General features: G+C 41.0%; 1 protein-coding gene across 8 annotated transcripts in view; it reads right to left on the bottom strand.

Moving 5' to 3' along the window:
• The window catches only part of LOC137974322 (rho GTPase-activating protein 45-like), a 53,307-nt gene that overhangs the window by 6,878 nt on the left and 26,429 nt on the right, over window positions 1–20,000 (bottom strand). For 6 of the 8 annotated variants that reach the window (XM_068821223.1, XM_068821221.1, XM_068821225.1 and 3 more), the window contains 18 exons: window positions 18,603–18,647; window positions 17,873–17,938; window positions 17,214–17,294; window positions 16,193–16,261; window positions 14,693–14,902; window positions 14,064–14,254; window positions 12,388–12,749; window positions 11,721–11,965; window positions 11,068–11,191; window positions 9,121–9,134; window positions 8,538–8,588; window positions 7,046–7,132; window positions 5,056–5,112; window positions 4,336–4,583; window positions 3,239–3,326; window positions 2,499–2,552; window positions 894–966; window positions 1–12 (listed from right to left, as the gene is read on the bottom strand). The exon at window positions 1–12 is cut by the window's left edge and continues 31 nt beyond it. In XM_068821223.1, coding sequence (XP_068677324.1) covers window positions 1–12; window positions 894–966; window positions 2,499–2,552; window positions 3,239–3,326; window positions 4,336–4,583; window positions 5,056–5,112; window positions 7,046–7,132; window positions 8,538–8,588; window positions 9,121–9,134; window positions 11,068–11,191; window positions 11,721–11,965; window positions 12,388–12,749; window positions 14,064–14,254; window positions 14,693–14,902; window positions 16,193–16,261; window positions 17,214–17,294; window positions 17,873–17,938; window positions 18,603–18,647 — 2,077 coding nt within the window. The remainder of the gene's footprint in view (window positions 13–893; window positions 967–2,498; window positions 2,553–3,238; window positions 3,327–4,335; window positions 4,584–5,055; window positions 5,113–7,045; window positions 7,133–8,537; window positions 8,589–9,120; window positions 9,135–11,067; window positions 11,192–11,720; window positions 11,966–12,387; window positions 12,750–14,063; window positions 14,255–14,692; window positions 14,903–16,192; window positions 16,262–17,213; window positions 17,295–17,872; window positions 17,939–18,602; window positions 18,648–20,000) is intronic. The other 2 variants (XM_068821222.1, XM_068821228.1) reach the window with 1 other exon arrangement.

Genomic DNA, 20,000 nt, shown 5'->3' with positions numbered 1-20,000 from the left:
CTTGGGCTGCACCTAATTAATGAACGGAAAACAAAAACAATTTATGTTGAATAAAAGATCTTTCGGACGAGCGAAACGCAGGTGTCACTTTCGTGGTTTTCAAATTGTCATGCAAATTAGCCATGTGTTATGCTGGGGGGCAAACATTGGAAAAAAGGCAAATTGCGGAAAATCGGCTCGTCGAAATATTGAAATAACATTGCTAAAAGTAATACATCTTAGAATTTAGAATTAAGTACCTTTTATAATAATTTTATATCTTTGACTGTCTTTGACAATTCGACTTTCTACTTCGTTATCTGCTCATTTTTCACTAAAAAAAAGCATCGAAGTAACTTGCGTAATCATTCTATTTTACTACTTAGGTGGTAAACATTCATGGACGTGAAACAAATCATCTGTGTGGTTAAAATGTTCGTTATAACCTCTCGAACGTGTGCTGTTTGCCCCCTCAGAAGTGTGTACCTAATTTGCATGATACTAGCAAATCCAACATGGCGGCCATCGTGAATAAGGTCTATTACGTGGAACTGTGTAATAGACAGAGGAAAAATTAGAAATATGGATTTCCAAGAATTGTTCATCGTGATTTCATCCCTTCATTTCCGGTCACAGCAGAATTTAAGGAATGGATAGAATAGACTTTACTATGAAAACGTTGAACGAGAAGTTCTTACGAAAAAAGAAAGCTCAGTAGAAATGATTGTCGAATTCGAGACGAGTCCAAGGCATTTTTGGCATTCTTGTTTTGCGCAAAAATACTGTGATTTCTAATAGTCTATCTTGGAAAACCGCGATCCACTAAGGCGCATATTACTAATCCCAACAGCACTTTTTTTTCAGCGAATGCGGCGAAAGGCACGAATACAAAGCCACAGGTCATTGTTTCCTACCTCCAGCAGATCGTAGACTTTGGATGGTAACCACGCTATCCTTCCTGTCAAGCACGACGGGAGGAGTGAATTTCTGCGGACAAATAATTAACGTAACGTTGAGTTGTAACTATCGTCTTACGACACTAATAGATGGCTTTCACCTGATGTCACAGGAGCCATGTTGGAGAAAAGTAGAGAAAAAGTCTTTTGGGAATTTGACTCTATTATAATGCAAAACATGAGGCATAATTTGCTATTGTTTTTTGCACCTACATGGCCGTCTCATCACGTGACTGAAAACCATCTATAAGGAGTTTAAAGGGAACTTAAACAACGAAGACGGCGACGGCAAAGGAAACGTCATCGCACAATATAAATTTGCGTTTTTTTAGGTTTGCATACCCTGCACGTGCGTTTTTCATTTTAGTCCATTTCTTTGCTGTCGTCAGCAAAACAACGTAACAACACAAATTTGAGGTTTCATGGCGGACGTCAGCACTTGGAGATAAATTTTCATTTTCTCCCCTAAATTAAGCCTGACTCATATCGGTTTCATTCTTAAGGGGATACCACACCACTGTCATGTTAAAAAGCTTGGAATAGTCTCGAAGTGATTACAATAACGCGAATTTATGTTTTGAGATGACGTTCTCGTTGCCGTTCTCGTCGTCGTTGCTAAAGCTCCCTATTAGGGAGCTTACGAAACGAGGACGACGACGGCAACGAGGGCTTCATTTAAAAATACAAGTTCGCGTTATTCACATCACTACGAAGCTATTTCATGTCGTTTCGCCTTAAAAATGTGTAGCAACTGTCGAGGAATGAAACTGGTATGAGTGGGTTGGAAGCTTAGAGAGAGAACTTAAAATTAATCGTCATGTGCTAACGTCCTCCACAGAACCTTGAATTTGGTCATTTCAGGTCGTCATTTAGGAGATGACCGCAAAGAAATTTACCAAAATGTAAAACGCACGTGCAGAGCGTGCAGAGCTATTGTTTTGTAGCGTCGTCGTTGCCGTCGGCGTCGTCGTTTCGTAAGCTCCCTATTGTCTTCAAGGGGCTACGTTTCTTCGGCCGGCGAAAAGAAGAATGGTCACTGTCCTATTCTAAACTATGCGCTGTTGGAGTGAAAGATCATTTTGCAATCGCTGGCAACCACTTGTGTTTCAAATTTCTGAGACTGCGCGGAAGAACCGGAAGTACATAATTAGCGGAAGTCGTTATTCTTGGGGCTGACAAAAAGAACACGGCTTCCGCCAGGTGATCTGGTGACGTAATTCGGAGGATTGGGGAGAACTATTTTAACGCCGTATCCCACAACCACCCGCGGCCTTATTTTCGAATTCAACTGGCAGAGGCGAGGTTAGATCTTGTCGGGTCTACTTGAATGTTCATTCAGTAACAGGAAAATGTGGTAGACACGTAATGATCTGTTGAATTTTGGTGATGGCAATATTGCAGGGAGTTTGGAAACAACACCTAAGGCCGCGCGCGGTTGTGGGATACGGCGTTAAAACTTTTCTTCACGGTCCTCCAAATTACGTCACCAGATCACCTGGCGGAGACGAGAAAATCCAGATCCAACATAAACTTTTGAAGCAATGAAGTTTGCGGTAGAATTACCTCAACGCGTGTATCGCGTGATCTTGAATCGTCAGTGTATGGAAGGTCAAAAACCTGAAAATTGAAAGGGTAAGTGAAACAGTTTCAAGGAGTATGGCTGGCTTTCTCGTCACGAAAGCGAAAAAATCTTAAAAATGAGTAACAGTTATACAAAGTTTCAAAACTGGGCAGCATTCGTTGAGTTACTAAGCAAAATATACCAATTTTAGGGCTGGTTATTTCACAAACGATAAGTACTAAACAGATTTCTTAAATCTCACCCAAAACTTTTTGAGGTTTGTCGAATACAATCAAATCACTAAAACATTACCTTAAACGTTTGCTACCAGGAGAAAAGTCTCTGATGTTCCCGAGAGGTTTATTTTTGCAATTTTAGGTAATCTGAAAAAGCTCGCAAGAATTTTCTAAAGTAAAAAGATTTCACTCCTGAAATCGCCGACACTTCAAATCCGAACGGATAAAGTTTTCTATAGATAGAAAATAGATCTCTATACAGTCTCGAGGAATTTACGGAAATGTTCCGCTAAGGCCTTTACTTCAATTGGTTCGGCAAAATTGTTTCCTCGTTGGTGGACGCCTAAACAATATCATGTTAGTTCTTTTACATCGCAATCATCGTAAGACCTCTATACTTCTTTCGCGCTGCGGGCCATATTTTCAAAACAGCGAATTTACTACTCTTAGACAAGACAACCACAACTAATATCGAGCGCTAACAGCGCGTTATCTATTCACCATACCTCAGGACTGGCAATCAGCAGTTCTACCAGGCGAGTTTGATGAGGCATCTCCACAAGCGCCGAGAGAGTGGAGGTCGCTTCGTTTTCGCTGAAAATATCAAAAACTCAACATCAGACCTTAATTAGGGAAGGATGTTTTGCACAATAGAGCGGTTTTCGGCAATCAGCGAATTACCTTGCTTTTGCATTACTTCAATCATTGATTGGTTCAAAATTCTCGCGCCAATTTTTCAACCAATCAGAAGTGAAACCAAAACCAATCGTGGCTCGCGCGTGCACATTTTCCCGCGCTTTGTGTCGGCTACGTGTAATTACTTCGAGTTTTGATTGGTTTACTGGATTGTCTCCGTCCTTTTTGATTGGCCAAAGGAATAACTTTGGTTTTGGTTTCACGACACTCATGTGAAAACAACTTTAAGTTCGATTTATCGCAATCTAATGGATAATTTGAACGGCTTTGCATGATATCGCTTTTTGGAAGGTTTTTTGATTTATCTGGTAGTTCATAACTATTCACCGAAGTGGAAGTGGCCAGTTCTAGTGGTGGCGAGGAAAATATCCACCACTAGCTAGCCACACTGAGGTGAATAGTTGTTTTAGAATGTACTAAACACTGTGGGAGTGAATAAAGTCGCCAAAAACTAAACACGAATAGCTCTTTGTGCCATAAATACACTTCATATCTTCTCATAGGGTTGTCAGGAATGTTGTGCGTGTGAACTGAAGTACTAATTTAGATTTTTACCCAGTTTTGACCTAAAAACCGCAAATTTAGCATGACAAGGCCCCTTTTAAGATCCCGAGCGTTGGTCTGGCCGGAGATAAACCGACGACCTCCCGAACGGTAGTCTGATAGGTCGGTTAATAGGCCATTTCCGAGTTCAAGTCTGCCTCCTCTTCAAAGCGAGTCGAAGTGCGAAGTATTTGTAATGGTAATTAGTTCTACTTTACATATGAATGGAAATTAATTTTCATAACAAAAAGTTCGCACTTAGATTCGCTTTGAAAATGAGGCAAGGAAGAACTCGGAAATGGCCTATTATTTAACTTTACTTAGCTACACATGACTGAACAAGACTACACTGGACTAACTTTACCATGGTCTGAGCAGTGTGGGTCCAAACACAATGGCCAAATTACTCCCAGGCATGGCATTTGCCTCATCGTGTTCCGACACACGCTTCAGATGCTTAATCAACCGCTCGGCAGTCACTCGGTTAGCCGTCGGTAGTTGCATTACGATCTCTCGAAGTTTCTTGATGAGGTTGTCGTAATCTTCTCGGAGATCTTCGTTCTGACAAGCTTCCTTGCACGTTCTTGAGTTGCTGATGACAGAGAAGCTCTCCTATGAACGACAAAGGAAAACCAACAGATAGCAAGCGAAAATAGAAGTGACTATTATTGCCAACTCAAACAATCAATTTAACTGCAAAAAATTCTAACAAAATACTTGAAGACCTCGGTAAAGCGCGGAAGAAAAGCGCAAGTCACAGCTGATTGGTTAGGAAAGTGGCGCACGAGTTTTGTTAAGTTTCCATGGCAACCAAAGCCAACAGTCTGTTTCAACCAATCAGAAGTGACACCAAAACCAACCGTGGCTCGCACGTGCACATTTGCCCGCGCCTTGTGTCGGCTACGTGTAATTAATTCGAGTTTTGATTGGTTTACTGGATTGTCTCCGTCCTGTTTGATTTGCCAAAGTAATGACTTTGGTCAGTTTTGGTTTTACGACACTCGATTGAAACTCCCTCTAAGCTCCATAGTGAATGAATTAAGTCTTAAGGCTCCACGCTGAAAAGCAACTTAAAAGCACTCACCTTTGCTATCCTTATGAACTCGGGGTACAATCTAAAAGTCAGAAGTGATTCTGGAAGCTGAAGAGAAGAGAAAGCGTAATGCTAAACATCAGCTCACCTAAGGGAGGGGAGGTTGTGAAAGAAGCATCACGGGGGCAGGGCAAAAAAAGGATTTTGTTCATCTTGAGAGGACATGATCGGTGGCTGGTTGGTCAAACGAAAACAACGTAGTTCGGCGGTCGAAGGGATAGAGACCGTTGAAAAGCGATCACTAGGGAAGTAGGGTTCAAAGGAAACATTTTAAGCCTTTCATTTCCACGGTCAAAACGTTAATTTTCCTGAGTAGTACCACGGATTTCTTTGTTGAGTAGTCATTAGAATTTGGTGTTCTATCAACGCCACAACTCTGCAAGCTGATAAGATTCTTCATTCTCAATACCAGTCTGACTGATTTTGCATTGAAATTGTGAGGAGAAATTACATACTGATCACCCTTGGAAATCAAAGGGATAAATTATTACCTATGCACAGCCGAAATGAAGATTGTAGATTTTCGAGAAAAGTCACCAAAAATTCAGTTGCAACAAGTAAGGGGTGCCCACGGGGTAGGGAGTGAGGGGGGGTGGGGGGGGGGGGGTTTGACGACGACATAACGAGAGATTTTGCATTTGCCAATATCAAAAATACCATAATACTCTTTGTTTGTCCCTCCAAAATTTTGCATGAGCATTGTTTTTATTTTCTCTTGGGACCTCCGATGGTCCCAAGAGAAACGGGAAACAATGCTGACAATGCAAACTTTTGCAGGGACTAACAAAGAGTATCATGGTAGTTTTGATACTGGCTACTAGAACACTTTCAATATATTAAAAATTAAGCTTGATAGTGAGGCTTAGAGGACACAAACAAAAGAAATGAATAAATATGTCCATTCAGTTTCCTTTGTTTGTGTCCTGTAGGCTTCGCTGTCAAGCTGAATTTTAATATATCCAAAGTGGTCTATCGCCTCTACGTGGAACGGTGGGTGTAACAGAAGGTACTTAATGTCACAAGAGCATTAAAATTCCCTATTTCCACCTAGCCTTTTTCTTTTGCCAAATAGGCCATTTCTGAGTTCCTGTCTGCTTAGTCCAACTGCGAAGTTTTTGTAATGGTAATTAGTTCTACTTTAGAATTTTCATAAGAAAAACTTCGCTCTTAGACTCGCTTTGAAGAGGAGGCAGACATGATCTCGAAAATGGCCTCTTGCTTTAAGTGCCTACCACTTCAAACTTCTCGGAACTTGTCTAAAACGAATTATTTTGTTCGCTGAGCCCTCCCCTTCGAATCCACTTTTTAGAGGCTCTTAAAAGGTGGAAAAGCTAGTTGTCATTTGATATACGACCGCGCACGGTAGAGGAATGGGTTTAATACCGAGATGACGTCACAGACTACTTTGCATTGGGAGAGTCCTTTAAAGTGTTTTGAGACGTGAACCCGTTACCGAATCCATTCCCTTTCATTGCTCGGTCAAGGATCAAACTGAGGCCACTTGTCCCGCTTCACAAAGCGAATGGAAAAGTGAGTTTTCGATAAAAAGTAGTAAAAAAACAAAAGATATTTGGGGCAGTTTCGGAGAGCAAGTAGAATGGAAAGGTTTGGTGAGGAATAAAGGCACTTTTAATAGGCCATTTAAGACTTGCTGTTGCCTCTCGTTCAAAACGAGTCTTGGTGCTAAACCATTCAAACGATAAATAATTTGATTTCCATGAAAATGCCCCATTCAATTCCATTTTAATGGTTGTGCACAAGGACTCACTTTGCAACAGAGGAAAACAGCAACCCGGAAATGGGCTATTTCTGTAAACTAACAGCAAGAAATCAGTCAAAATCAAACTGACTTTGGCAAAAGGCAAATTTCAATCTGACGTGTGCTGTTTACCGTAAACGCTGTATGAAATCTCTTTGTTATGACAAGGAGGTCAAAAGGACGATGTCTCGACGGGGTATCGGCAGGAACAGATTTACTCACCTGACGGAGATAAAGTTTGAGGACAGCCGCGATGACGTGTGGAGGGGTATCAGACAAATCAGCATGAAAAACACCATTCTCAAATGCCTGCAAAGGTAAAACGAGAGACACAATGTCGGATACAAATTACGAAAAGTTTCACAAAACTTGGGGGAAAACCCACACTGTGAAGACTTAAGAACGAGTACCACGCCGTGTTAGCATGTCCTTTGGTAATGCTGGAAGATATTAGCCCGAGTTGGCTCGAGATATTAGCTACCCCAAGCGCTAGCTACTGTGAAATCTGATCGCGGTAAATATATCAGGGAGCGTCCACAATGACAATGAGAAGTTTAATAAACTAGGACAGCCACAACAGAGAACACGTCCCATCACACTGTATCTTTGAACACACTTCAATATTTCGCGATTATCCCATCTTGTTCACGTTTTGAACTGCGGACGAACTTCTCCTGCAACAAGATCGGTACGAACGGTATTCACGGTTGTGAACCCACGTCGCCGTCCAAACCGTAATTAGGGAGTTTAAGAAACCACGACGGCTACGGCGACGAAAACGTGACTTCAAAATATAAGTTTGAGCTATTCTAAGTACTTCATGATTATTCCTTCTTGTTTATATTATACAATATGGGCGGAGTGTCCTATAACTGGATTGGTACGGACGGATTTGAAGTAAAGAGTGAGACTGAAAGATTCACTGTAGTTTGTCCACGTTGTCGTCAAAACCTTAAATTTGGTCATTTCACGTAGTAGTTTTGACGAGTACGCGAGAAAATTGTTAAAAAATGCGTGCCGCACGTGCAGCACGATCATTTTGGTTCTTTTAACCAATAACATTACTGCTTTTTGGCGTTGTCGTTGCCGTAGCCGTCGTCGTTTCTTAAACTCCCCATTAGGGAGCTCGTTGCTAAAGCTTCCCGCAGGGGCCTGTTTCTCGAAAGTCCCAACAACGTTTCGGGCCCGAAAAGCCATTTACGAAACTGCCTTCCGCTTGTCTTTAAACAAGTTTTCAAGTTAACAAAAAGCAAAATGACTTAAAATCTCTCCGTTCTTGAGATACATAGGGAATTGTGACTCCCGAAAATGGCCCGAAAAAGGCCCGAAAAGTTTCGGGACTGTCGAGAAACGGGCCCGAGGCCCGGGTTGCTTGAAGCATGGTTAGCGCTAACCGGCGTTAAATACCGCGGAAACCTACAGGTTTCCACACCTCTCAACCAACGGTTTACGCTTATCAGGCTTCGGTATTATAATTTTTTAGAAAAAGCAAAGCACATAATTACGAACGGTTTTTTGGTGCATAAAAACAAAGGCATCCCAACAACGTTTGACCAGGCTTGTAGGTCACACGTTGAAGCAATTGCGAAAATTGCAAGTTTCAACTTTGAAAAATGGTGACCTTTGACGAGTCCCAAGTCATCTTTCAATGTAGTTACCAACAGAAATCCTCACTGGAGACAAATTATATTTAGACTGAATCTTCTGACCTCACCTGGCATAGTTTCTCGACTCTTGACTTCACGCCGGAGACACGATAAATTCCCTAACATGACAAACAAAAAATACTTATGGCGCGTTCGATTGACAGTATTCCGGAATAGGAATACATGGAATAGAAGTTAAAAATCCTTCGTTTTTACAGTCTGAGATTCACATTAAAATTGTCAAGTACATCTGCTTGTCGCTTCTAACTGCCACACACCGTTTTAAATTAGCACTCCACGCATTCTTATTCCAAAAAAGGGTTAAACGAACGCACGTATTCCGGAATAGGAATACGTGGAATAGAAGTTAGAAATCCTTCGTTTTTAAGGAGATTCACATCAAAATTGTCAAACACCTGCTAAAATGTTATTTTAAGCATATCTTTCTTATCCTTGTTGCTTCAAAACGCCAAACATGCCGTTTTGAATCATCACTCCACGTAGTCTTATTCCAGAATAGGGTCAATCGAACGCACTCTTAAATTGACTAACAGACAATTTTAAAGAGCAAAGGAAACGATGCAATTCTGAATTGTTTTGAGTCAAGAAAAAAACATAGGGCACAACGAAACAAAATCCATTAGAACTAACCTTTACGTCAAGTCCTGTGAAAGGAAACAAAAAAAGGAAATATGAACTATGTTTCCAAAGAAAAAGGACTTGACATTTGAAACTTTTACCTTGTTTGTTTACGAATGGAAATAGATTGGTGATGGGTTCGTTCAAATGGAGGAATCGAATGGACAACGGCGTGATTAGGACATTTGCAAAATTTACTACAATTAACAAACGGACGACAATCCAATGTAGCACGGACTTCCCGAAGAAAATGTTAGACTACCTTTCCAGACTTTCCAAAAGTTCGGAGATTTCCCGATAGGGGCCATTTATATCTGAACGTGGCGACGATGTATATACACTATGGCCGTGGTCGCACTGGATAGCTTAATCGTGGTTTAACTCTCCATAAACGCTCTCCAAGGAGGCGATATTTGTAGTCACGGTTTAGCAATCTGCTAATGAGTTTTTCACCATTCGTTTGCTTATCTCCGCTGAGGATAATCAGACATTTTCGATTTCTTCTCGCCAATTTGCCAACGCCAACGATAGCCAGACGGCAGTATTTTTTGAGCTCGCAAAAGATTGGATAACCGAGCAACCTCAAGATAGAGCTCGAGATAAAGCCTGCTCTTTGACACGCTTTAGATCGCGGTTTAGCTCTTTGAGGTCTACCGTTTTTGGTTTCAATTACATCGCCGTCTGCCGAGATCTCGAAATCGACTTTTTGTGTGGCCACACACGCGCTTTAGCTAAAGCGTCATTTATCATGCCTTAATCACGATTTAACCCCAAAGTGCGACCAAAACTCGTTACTCTTCTTTGAGATTTTCAAGAGAGCGTGTAATGCCCGCGAGTCGTGAGTCGAGAAAGGGTTCACGATATGCACTCTTTTATCACGCTTCGCGGCTTGCATTAAGCATGCTCGCTCAATAGACCATATTCGTATTTGGACTGGAACTAGCTTGCAATGGAGAGAGGGGGGGGGGGGGGGGGGATATATAAAAATTACTACATTCAGATATTCTCAACCTCCGATAATGCAATTCTAGCTTTCTCATTGGTTCACTGGATCTCGGTTACCAGCCATTATGCCAGCGTTTGACCTTTTTATTTTATGGAAATGAATGCAACAAATCTCGCTCAGTAAAAAATTTTTGGCGCTTGGAAGTCACATCACTTTCCAGTCGTTTCTTAAACTTAAATAAAATTAACAAAAACTGAAGGTTGAGAATTAATAAAACAATTACTCCATTCGCCCTTGTTGGATACTGCTTGGTAATAGCCAAGTCGGCGCTACGCGCCTCGTTGGCTATTTACCATCTTGTATCCAGCGCGGGCTCATGGATAATTGTTAAATATTCACATTTGAAAAGATTCCCCCGCATTAGCCTCTATTGCGAGCTAGTTCCAGTCCCATACTGAGAATACGAATATGGTCAATAGGCCAGTTTCGTATTCTAACGGTTGGTCTGGATTTAGCATGAAATGGAGGCTAATGCGGGCAAATTAATTTGCATTTGAAAAGATTTGCCCGCATTAGCCTCCATTTCATGCTAGATTCAGTCCGGCCGTGAGAATTCGAAGTATGTGCACGGCGGCCATATTAGAGGACCGAAACGTAGAATGATATTCCTTTGGGGAATAAATGTTATTTTTATACAAATATCTTTAATTGTTTTGGTCCTCCAACATCGCTGCCGTGCAAATACTCTATTGGCCGAAGCGCAAAATACCATAATACTCTTTATTTGTTCCCCCCCCCCCCCCACCCCCAATTTTGAATAAGCATTGTTTTTGTTTTCTCTTGGGACCATTGTAAGTCCCAAGAGACACTGGAAACAATGCTTATGCAAAATTGTGAGGGACAAACAAAGAGTATTACGGTATTTTCCGACTCGGTCAAATGACCAAACGACGAAATTAGAGGAAGCTCGAGATGTCGTGTTTCAGAGGTTCCAAGACGGAAGCTTTGTTTACCTCTTTGGTCGATTTCGTCGATACAAGAAGTGATGATGTGTGGAATGTTTTCTTCTTCTGTAGTCGAGTCTTGAAGATGTCGTTGAAAGTCCACTCCGAATGTTGTCATACGCCTCTGGACCTTCTGCGTTTTCAAAAGAAAACAATAAAAGGACCATTTAAGTGTGACAATTCCAATGAAAGTTACTGAGCGGTATTTTACTGTGGTGCTGTTTCTTTTGCTGTAAAAGATGGTTCTAACTTTTGAGTCTGTGGATGAAATCCTAGAGTGTGACCATTCAAATAAAAGCTACCGAGTAGTACTTTCCACTCTTCGCAATGTGCAAGAACACCGTCTTAACATTTCCTTTGTGGATCATATCGTCGACTCGTAGATCATTTCATATGGCTGCGGTTGTGCTGTGATCCTAGTAGGTCGTACATTAATTAAAGGTCTAAAGGTTGCCCTTTCCGCCTTATATATACCTTTGGCCTGATGTTGTCTAACTGCACCCTTCGAAATTCAGTCTCCAAGACTACAAGGCCTGGTGGATGCACAATGACATTTTTGCGCGAGTTTCACATTCTGGATGCAAGTTACGGTGTGACCCTCTTAAATGACACTTAACTTTACCATTATGTGGACACAAAGACAAGATTAAGAAATCACCTACCGTGTATTTTCCACATTCTATACTCAGCTTTGCCAGACATTTCTTGTGGCATGTCAACCCACACACTTCACATTCTGCACCATTAAAATAAACGTAACTGTCGCAGTCGCGACATTTGGACGCCGAGCGGAGTTTCTTCAGCCTGTGAGTCTGCGCTGCTGATGATAAGCGGCTATTCTGGAAAGGACCGGCTGGTGGCTGATTCTTGGCCGGGCGATTTCTTCTGGAGACTGGGACTACGGGGCCTACGAAAACAATTGAAGACGTGGAAGGAAGCACATTTAACATTTTTAATCACCGCAGTTATGAAAGTTACCGAAGAAAAGGTGAAAGAAGCCCGAAACGTCCGGCTTTAATGAGGCTTTTTACGGGGTATTTACATGAGACCTGGAAGAAATCCTCCTCGGTTTGAATTTGACAAAAGAGCGATAGCTTCTTTAACGGTTCATATTTGCGTATGTTAGTGGATACAAGTACACGTGATCTCTGCGCGAGGCGAGGAACATTATGGAATTGAAACATAAATGTCAGGGATTTCTATAAGTTTATTCCCACGCGTTTGACGTTCAAAAAAGTCTGTGTCCAAAATTTCTTTTACTAATCATGCAAAGTCCTAACTGCAATTTCAGCATAAAACAAACAACATTTTGTGACAAAAAAATCTCACCATTCCTCCTCGATTCGCCTCTATTATCACCATCGTCAGAAGACATAAACTCGAGGGATTGCGCCCGCGGGATATTCCTGCCTTTACGAGTCACGGTGGGGCTGCCGCTGGGTGATCCAGGAAGGGATCGACTCGTCGTACTCTCCGCATCGCTGTTGTTTTCTTTCAAATGGCTCCAAGAATTCATGGCTGACTGCACGTTATTAACATTACTCGAGCTATGTAAGGTCAGGCTCTTATGGCGCCGTGGAATGAAGGGTGACATTCCCATAACCTCTTCAATGGCAGCTTGGGTTTGACTGTTACGCCCGTCAACCATGGAAGCTTGGCGAGACGGCGTCGGTGGTCCTTTATCAGAACTGCTATCAAATATTGAAGGGAATGTGTCACGGAAGTGCTATTCGTTTTGAGTAGTTTTACCAACTCTCCTTCCAACTTAAAAGTTACCCCAGAAATTACTTTTCAACAACAAAAAAATGAATTAAAGCTCTGTGAGAAAAAATGTCTGTCGAGCATACATAATTTAAGAAAAAACAACAGCGATAAAATCTGAAAAACTGTTAGGGCTGGACAGTTCTAAAAACCTCAAAAAGCCATTTCCGAGTTCATGTCTGCCTCCTCTTCAAATCGACTCAAAGTGCGAAGTTTTTTTTTACGAAAATTAGTTTCATTCACATGTAAAGTAGAACTAATTACCATCACAAAAACTTCGCACTTAGGGCGCTTTTCTTTTGTAAGAACTGGCCGGTCACACCCATCAGCTTGCAAAAAAAACTGCTGAGAAAATGCAACAATTTGAAGGATGCTTGCATGATAATCCCTCTCATTCTTCTGGAGGAGTATATATCATCCTCGAAGTGTCTTAATTTGAAGGCGTTGTGGAGTTAGTTCGACCTGGCCGGTCAGTTCTGTCAAATCGAAAGCGTCCGCCTTGTAGAGGACACAGACATGAACTCGGAAATGGCCTGTTGCAATCCATTTTACTCTTGTCCCATTTTGCTCATTCCTGCCTACTTCTGTGTTTGCTGTTTTATTCAAACCTTTCTTCAACGTTTTAAGTAGTTATTTTCACGTTTCGCTTGATTCGATTGCCAGTTCTCAGTCGCTGAATTTGGACAAAAAAAACCACGACACAGCCGCCTGTCAGCCTCTCTAAAGGCTCGTACTGTACGTCATTTAAAACCAACAAAGGTTAATCCATTGCAGGGTTTTCGATAGCTTTTCAAAGTACCAGACAGGGTTATTTTCCGTTGTAAGGGCCTATCGCAGGTTCCTTGGGAGCGAACCCTCAAAGAGGCCTGGTTCCTCGATAAATTACTATATATGAAACTCTCACAAATGCTGTTTACATTCTTGAAATTGGAGAAAAAAAACTTATGAAAGGCCAGAAGATCGATTATTCCGTTTAGTAAGGAAAATAAGGCGGTGTGCCTTCTTGTTAGTTTGAAGAATTTATTGCGCATGATTGTCTTGCGTTTCTTCAGCCCACGGTAGCCAAGTCCAACAAGAAGGAAAAAAAAGGAAAAAAAAACAGAAGCCAACAAATATTCAAATATTATATCGTCAAAGTACCGGACGTGAAATGGAAAACAAACGAACCAAACGTCCGGCCTCCGGCTTCAAACGAAAACCCTGTCCATAGACGTAAAATGTGTATACGACCTGTAACATAATACCTTATTGCAGAATAGGGCTCGAATTGATAAATAGGACACACAGCCTGTGGCGAATTGGCTTGCTGAAGTCGGACAAATTCCGAAAACTGATTCCCAGGCTCATAATTCCTGCTGCTTTCTGCAAGAGTCTGGAACTGAACAGGGGCAGGAGAAGCCAAAGTGTTCATCATCTGGAAATAGTTGCACGTGACCTGGTGACAGACAGGTGTCATTCATCGGTGAGTAAGCCATGAGGATTAGAGTTCACGTAGCAATATGCCACATCCGGTTAACAGTCCACACAATTTTAATGGCTCCGACTTGATGAAACGGAGAAGACAATTTTAACTCAGTCATGCACGGAAGACTGAGCTGTTGTTGATTGCATGGGCATCTGTTAACTTGAAATTCTGAGAAAAATGGGTCACATAGCATGATATCACATGACGATGGACCAAATTGGGTAACTCATCGCTGAGTTAGCCGATTCAGTCTATACATACAAATTGAAGATTGCTACACACACGACTGAGTTAGCTCGCAGAGCCTTTGTTTACTATTCAGGACCATTTAGGTTCAAAATGTCATTCTGAAAGGTCCCAAAAAGAAGCAAATACAGGCCACCAGTATTGAAAGATAATAAAACTTACTGCTTTCATGGTCATATCACATTGGTACACAAGTTGTCGTAATTCCACCAACACCTTGGACTTCTTACACTCTAACTCCCTTTGCCACGCATTTGCATCGTGTACTGCCTGTTTATAAACTTCTTCAGCTTCGTCTGCTTTTCTCATGTCACCTTCTTTTTTCTTTGTGCCACGAGTGAACGAAGTTAAGCTGGCGGAAGATGAGTCTTCCTGTTGGCAAGAAAAAACGCGAAGAACAATGACATACAGTGTTAAATGTGAATAGCATCAAGTGGCTGTCAATATTCCCATTATCGAAACGTCTATTCTCCCAACTAGTGCCACAGAGTTTTTTGTTGGGTGGTCATGAGAATTTAACCCTTTGACTTCCAGGAGTGATCGGTATGAAAATTCTCTTCACAATTTCAAAGAAATGTCAGTCAGACAGGTATCGAAAATGAAGATTACCATCAGTATAAGAGATGTGATCTCGATACAACACCAAATTCTCATGACTACGCAACAAAGAACTCTATGGTACAAGTTGGGGGAATGAACGTTTTGATCATTGAAAGCTGTCACAGGAGCAGGGCTAGCACAGTGGTGAGAGCACTTGGCTCCCATCATCACCACCACAAAGCGACAAGACAACCCGCCATCAAAGATCCGAAAACGAGGTACTCCTCCCTTTAAATGAATGAAGGGGGTAGTTTCTAAAACTGTGGTGCTGCGTCGGTGGGAAAGTAGTAAACAAAAATTTGGTTGTATCAACGGAGTTGATGAGGTAAATTGACCACCGTACAGAGATTCTAAAAGCTGGCGTTTCGAGCGTTAGCCCTTCGTCAGAGCGAATGGTGCCAAATATAAAAGCCCTGATCAAGGGCTAACGCTTGAAACATCAGCTTTTAGAATCTCTGTACGGTGGTCAATTTATATTATCAACTCCGTTGATGCAACCAAATTTTTGAATACTAACCCTCCCTCCTTAAGTCCCTAACTTCAACGAAGAGCTAAATGCTTTAGCCCAGCTCGCTTCTGCCTCCAGTTTAATTTGATCAGCACTATTGTGCTAAGGGTAAGGGAAAGAATCCCAAAAACTTGCTTAATAAAATTGTTTTTTCTTCCCGAAACCGAATTCTCTGAAATATGTTGGTGTGTGGGCAGTGTAAAACCTCCTTTAAGAGGGCTCTTATATTTGGTACTGTCGTGGCACATACTGTTTTTAGGTCTAGGTTATTTTCTATTGTTTTGCCTTTCGTTTTCGGTTTGGGTACAAGCCAATCGAGAGTAGACTGTTGAAGCACGGAACGCATTTGACAAATCTAAAATTCGCCTTTGCCATGAATAGCAAAAACACCAATATTAGCCATGTGCTGGATATTGCATTTCTTTGCAAAGCTTTTGTTGTACCGATATATCGTGGTGCCATTTGGGGCATACAGTAGTGGCTGCGGTAACCTCTATACTTCTCTTGCCCTCCAGTGGATTGGCTGAAATTAAAGACTTTACTCAGCAACAAACCTTTTCCAGTTCTTGTTGCTTCTGTATGTAGAGCTTTTTGGCCTTTTCAAGGTTTCCAAGAGCATCGCTCTACAAGTTGAAAAAGAAACAAGAAATTAGTAACTTCATGTCAGCAAGAGCAAATTTTTTGTGTTAGTTTGATTGATGATTGTCTTTCACGCTCACACTCACATGAATATCTGTGATTATTAAAAACTGGATCATTGGAATAATGCAATTCGAGAGTTTTGACTGGCTAAGCCATCATGGGTTATGAGCCATTATACCATGATCTACAAACACGGCAAGCACATGCATGACTTTTTGAGCCTTTTTATTTTATTGTAGTCTAGTTTTCTATATTTTGGGGGCATTTTAATAAAACAATTATTCCACTCGCACTTGTTGGATATGAAATGATTATAGCCATCTCGGCGCAACACGCCTCGTTGGCTATCTATCAGCGTTCATGGAATAATTGTTAACTATCCAAAATTAGTGCAAAACTTATGCAAATGCAAGCAACTACATGTATATGCATGCCCAATTTTGATATACAACATGAAGTGTCCCTTTAAGTCTAAGCATTTCCTACCTATTTCTAACAATAAGATTAGGGCGAAGGTTAGCATTATTTTTAGCTCAGGGTAAATTTAGCAGTTTACCCTTATAATTGTGAGAAGCAGTATTTAGGGGACACTTTGTGACGTAAAATGTATGTATTCTGAGACACGAGTGATGTTGAATTTGGAGAAAAGAGCAAAAGAACACTTTGTGATGCTTATTGAAATCTGTGCCGTGCATCTAACAGAGTGTTTCCATGTGACGTCAAGGCAGCCATGTTGGTGTCCTCAACTAAACCTCCGGGAATTGAGCTCTATTATCCCACAAACGTTTTTTTGTTTCTGTGGAAAAACAAGGTTACTGATCATGTGGATGAAAACACTATTACTTGCCTTTCTGAAAATTGCCACAATTTCAAAATGAACTGAAAGCACTCAATTACTGAATTAATTTTTTTCCCCTTTCAAATCTGACCCACCATTTTCCTGCAAGCTTTCGCCCACGTTTCCTTCAGTTCCTTCCGCATTCTTTCATGTGTGTTTCTTCTCAAAGTCAATGGCTACAATAAAGTACGCACAAAGTTCCAGATGTGACTGTCATCTTCCATAATGTAAGTCTGAGTTACGAGAGTTTCCATAGCCAGGTGTATGTAGATATATTATAGATTTTCTCTGTCTAATACATACATACCTACATACACACATACTTAATTGACCGCTCCCCATTGGGGCTTTTCAGGGCCGACGAAACACAACAGAACAATGACGACTGTCACGAATCCCAACTGGCTGGAGGCAAACCAGTTGGCTATTTACAAGTGCATCTGGCAAGTTAAACCAGGGACAACCAGGATCAAATTCAACGAGTGGTCAGAGCGGGTCTTGAACCCGGGATCTCTGGATCTCAAGGCAAGCGCCCTAACCACTGGGCCACACTGCCTCCTCCAGACGATTTACTCATCAATGGGAGCTGCTTCAGGGATGAATAGGTTAAATATAAACACTAATTCCAATAGTTCGAAGTCTTGGATCTCAGCATTACAAAATGGCAAAATCACAGCGCACAATACATTTTGTTTGATTAACAATGGTGCATGTCAGAGAAGTTTAGGTTTGTAACAGAAAAACTTGTACTGACCTCCATAAATTTACTGGACATGAGACCAGCATATGTTCTGTTAGCATTCTCTGCATAATCAATATCCTATGAATCATTACATAAGAATTAAGAATCAGTGTCATTAGTCAATAGTCCTTGTCAAACCTGCAATTGTATGACTGAGCTCATGTGACCAAATTACGATAATCTTGACTCCAAGGCCCTTTTGTCAAAACTTGTCCCGCCCAAAGAGAGATCTGCTTCTTTAAAAAGCTGAGCAGTAAAATCTCATTTGGTAGAGCACTTAATGCACAGAGCAACTCAGAACTGAGTTCAACCAAACCATGGATAGCGCAGTGGCAAGAGCACTCACCTCCCGCCAATGTGGCCTGGGCTCGATTTCCAGAATGAGCATGCCATGTGTGTTGAGTTCCTTTGATATGAGTCTATTTGATTTCTGTTGTGTCCCATGCTACATACAGTTTGACACTTAAAATAAGGGTGCGTTCGACTGACCCTATTCCCGAATAAGAATACATGGAGCGATGATTTCAAACAGTATGTTTTGGCGTTTTAAAGCAACAATGATAGTAAAGAAGTTTAAAATAACATTTTAGCACGTGTTTGACAATTTTCATGTGAATTGCCATAAAAACGAAGCATTTGAAACTCCTATTCCAGAATACAGTCAATCAAACGCGCCTTAAGTTTAAATTTTAAAAATAAATAAAATAATAATAATAATAATAATAATAATAATAATAATTACCTGTTCCAGAGCTGTAACAAAGATGGACTGAAATGGCAGGTAGTTCTGGAAAAACACAGCACATTATTTATGAATAATTAATTAATTAATGACAATCACAGCAAATGCAAACACATGTATATTTTTATAAATCCTGACATGCTTCAATTGTAATACTTACTGCTGTTTTGTATTAAATAGACTAATATATATTTGCTAATACTATGTTCCTTAGTGAACCCTAGGTTGCTGTAGTCCTTAGTGGGGGCACATGAACAAAACTGTAATTTCAAATGAATCCCTTCAGTGGCTGTAAGCCTCCACAGACGACTGAAATGACCCAGGATTCACTAGGAAATTACTACAGTAATTAACTACAGGAAATTGCCACAGTAACTAAGTATATTTGGAAGATCCTAGTACAAGAGAAAAATACATCATGGCTGGGCAACTGAGCAGTATGAATGAGGGGGTAAGTTTTGATTGACAAAGGTCAAATTACCACCATAAAGAGATTACCGTACTTATTCAGCTATAAGCCGAGCGATTTTTACACAAATCCTCACTCAATTTGGGCAAATTTGAAGCGGTAGAAGGGGTCTCGGCTTATAGCCGAGTATTTTTGATAAAAAGAACTTTCTCAGCAAATAAAAACACTAACAAATGAACGTGTATTCACTTACAAGCCGAACTAAATTACTTGTAAAATGAAGAGAAGTTGTTGTTGGTGTAATATGGATTTTTATTACTTGGTGACTCGTGAAGGAGCCGTTCGTGTTGTTGTGTAATCGGGATCGATTCTCGTCGAAGACTACATCGTCTTCTGTGCCGTCGAGTGCGTTATAGAGGTGCCACAAGTCTTGAACGAACGCCTTACCATCTCCTCGGGAATATCGCGCCAAGCCTGGTTTACCCATCGAAGGAACGAGGAGTCTGGGAACGAGATTGCACCATCACAGATCGTGTAAACTTATCTTTCCTCCAGCGACGGAACCATCGACTCGCTGATGCCGTATTCTCCGGCGATCTCGGAGTTATTTTCTACAGCTTCTGCTTCAGCGACTATTTTAAGTTTAAAGAGCGAGGTTGTAAGGTTTCCAGTCGAATAACTTTTTATAAAACGCTTCGCTTGCACGAAGACACGTTTCCTGTGAGGTCAACAATTGTTTAATAATATTCGTCACGTCACGATCACGTTGCTTGTTTGTTTCTTATCTTTCGTGTTCATTTGATTGCTTTGAGTATAATTTTTCAGTCAATGTCAATTTGTATTTTAAATTACGAAAATTCCATAGTCGATAATACACATCAAGACCTAAAATGGGTCTCGGCTTATAGCCGAGTATTATGCATTTACAATTCATGTCAATCAAGTTGATTTTTTCCGTAAGAAGTTTGGGGTCTCGGCTTATAGCCGAG

The sequence above is a fragment of the Montipora foliosa genome, chromosome 10 (genome assembly GCF_036669935.1).
Source record: "Montipora foliosa isolate CH-2021 chromosome 10, ASM3666993v2, whole genome shotgun sequence".
Lineage (NCBI taxonomy): Eukaryota > Metazoa > Cnidaria > Anthozoa > Scleractinia > Acroporidae > Montipora > Montipora foliosa.
Note: the sequence above shows the minus strand (reverse complement) of the source record. Positions and strands in the feature narration are given on the sequence as shown.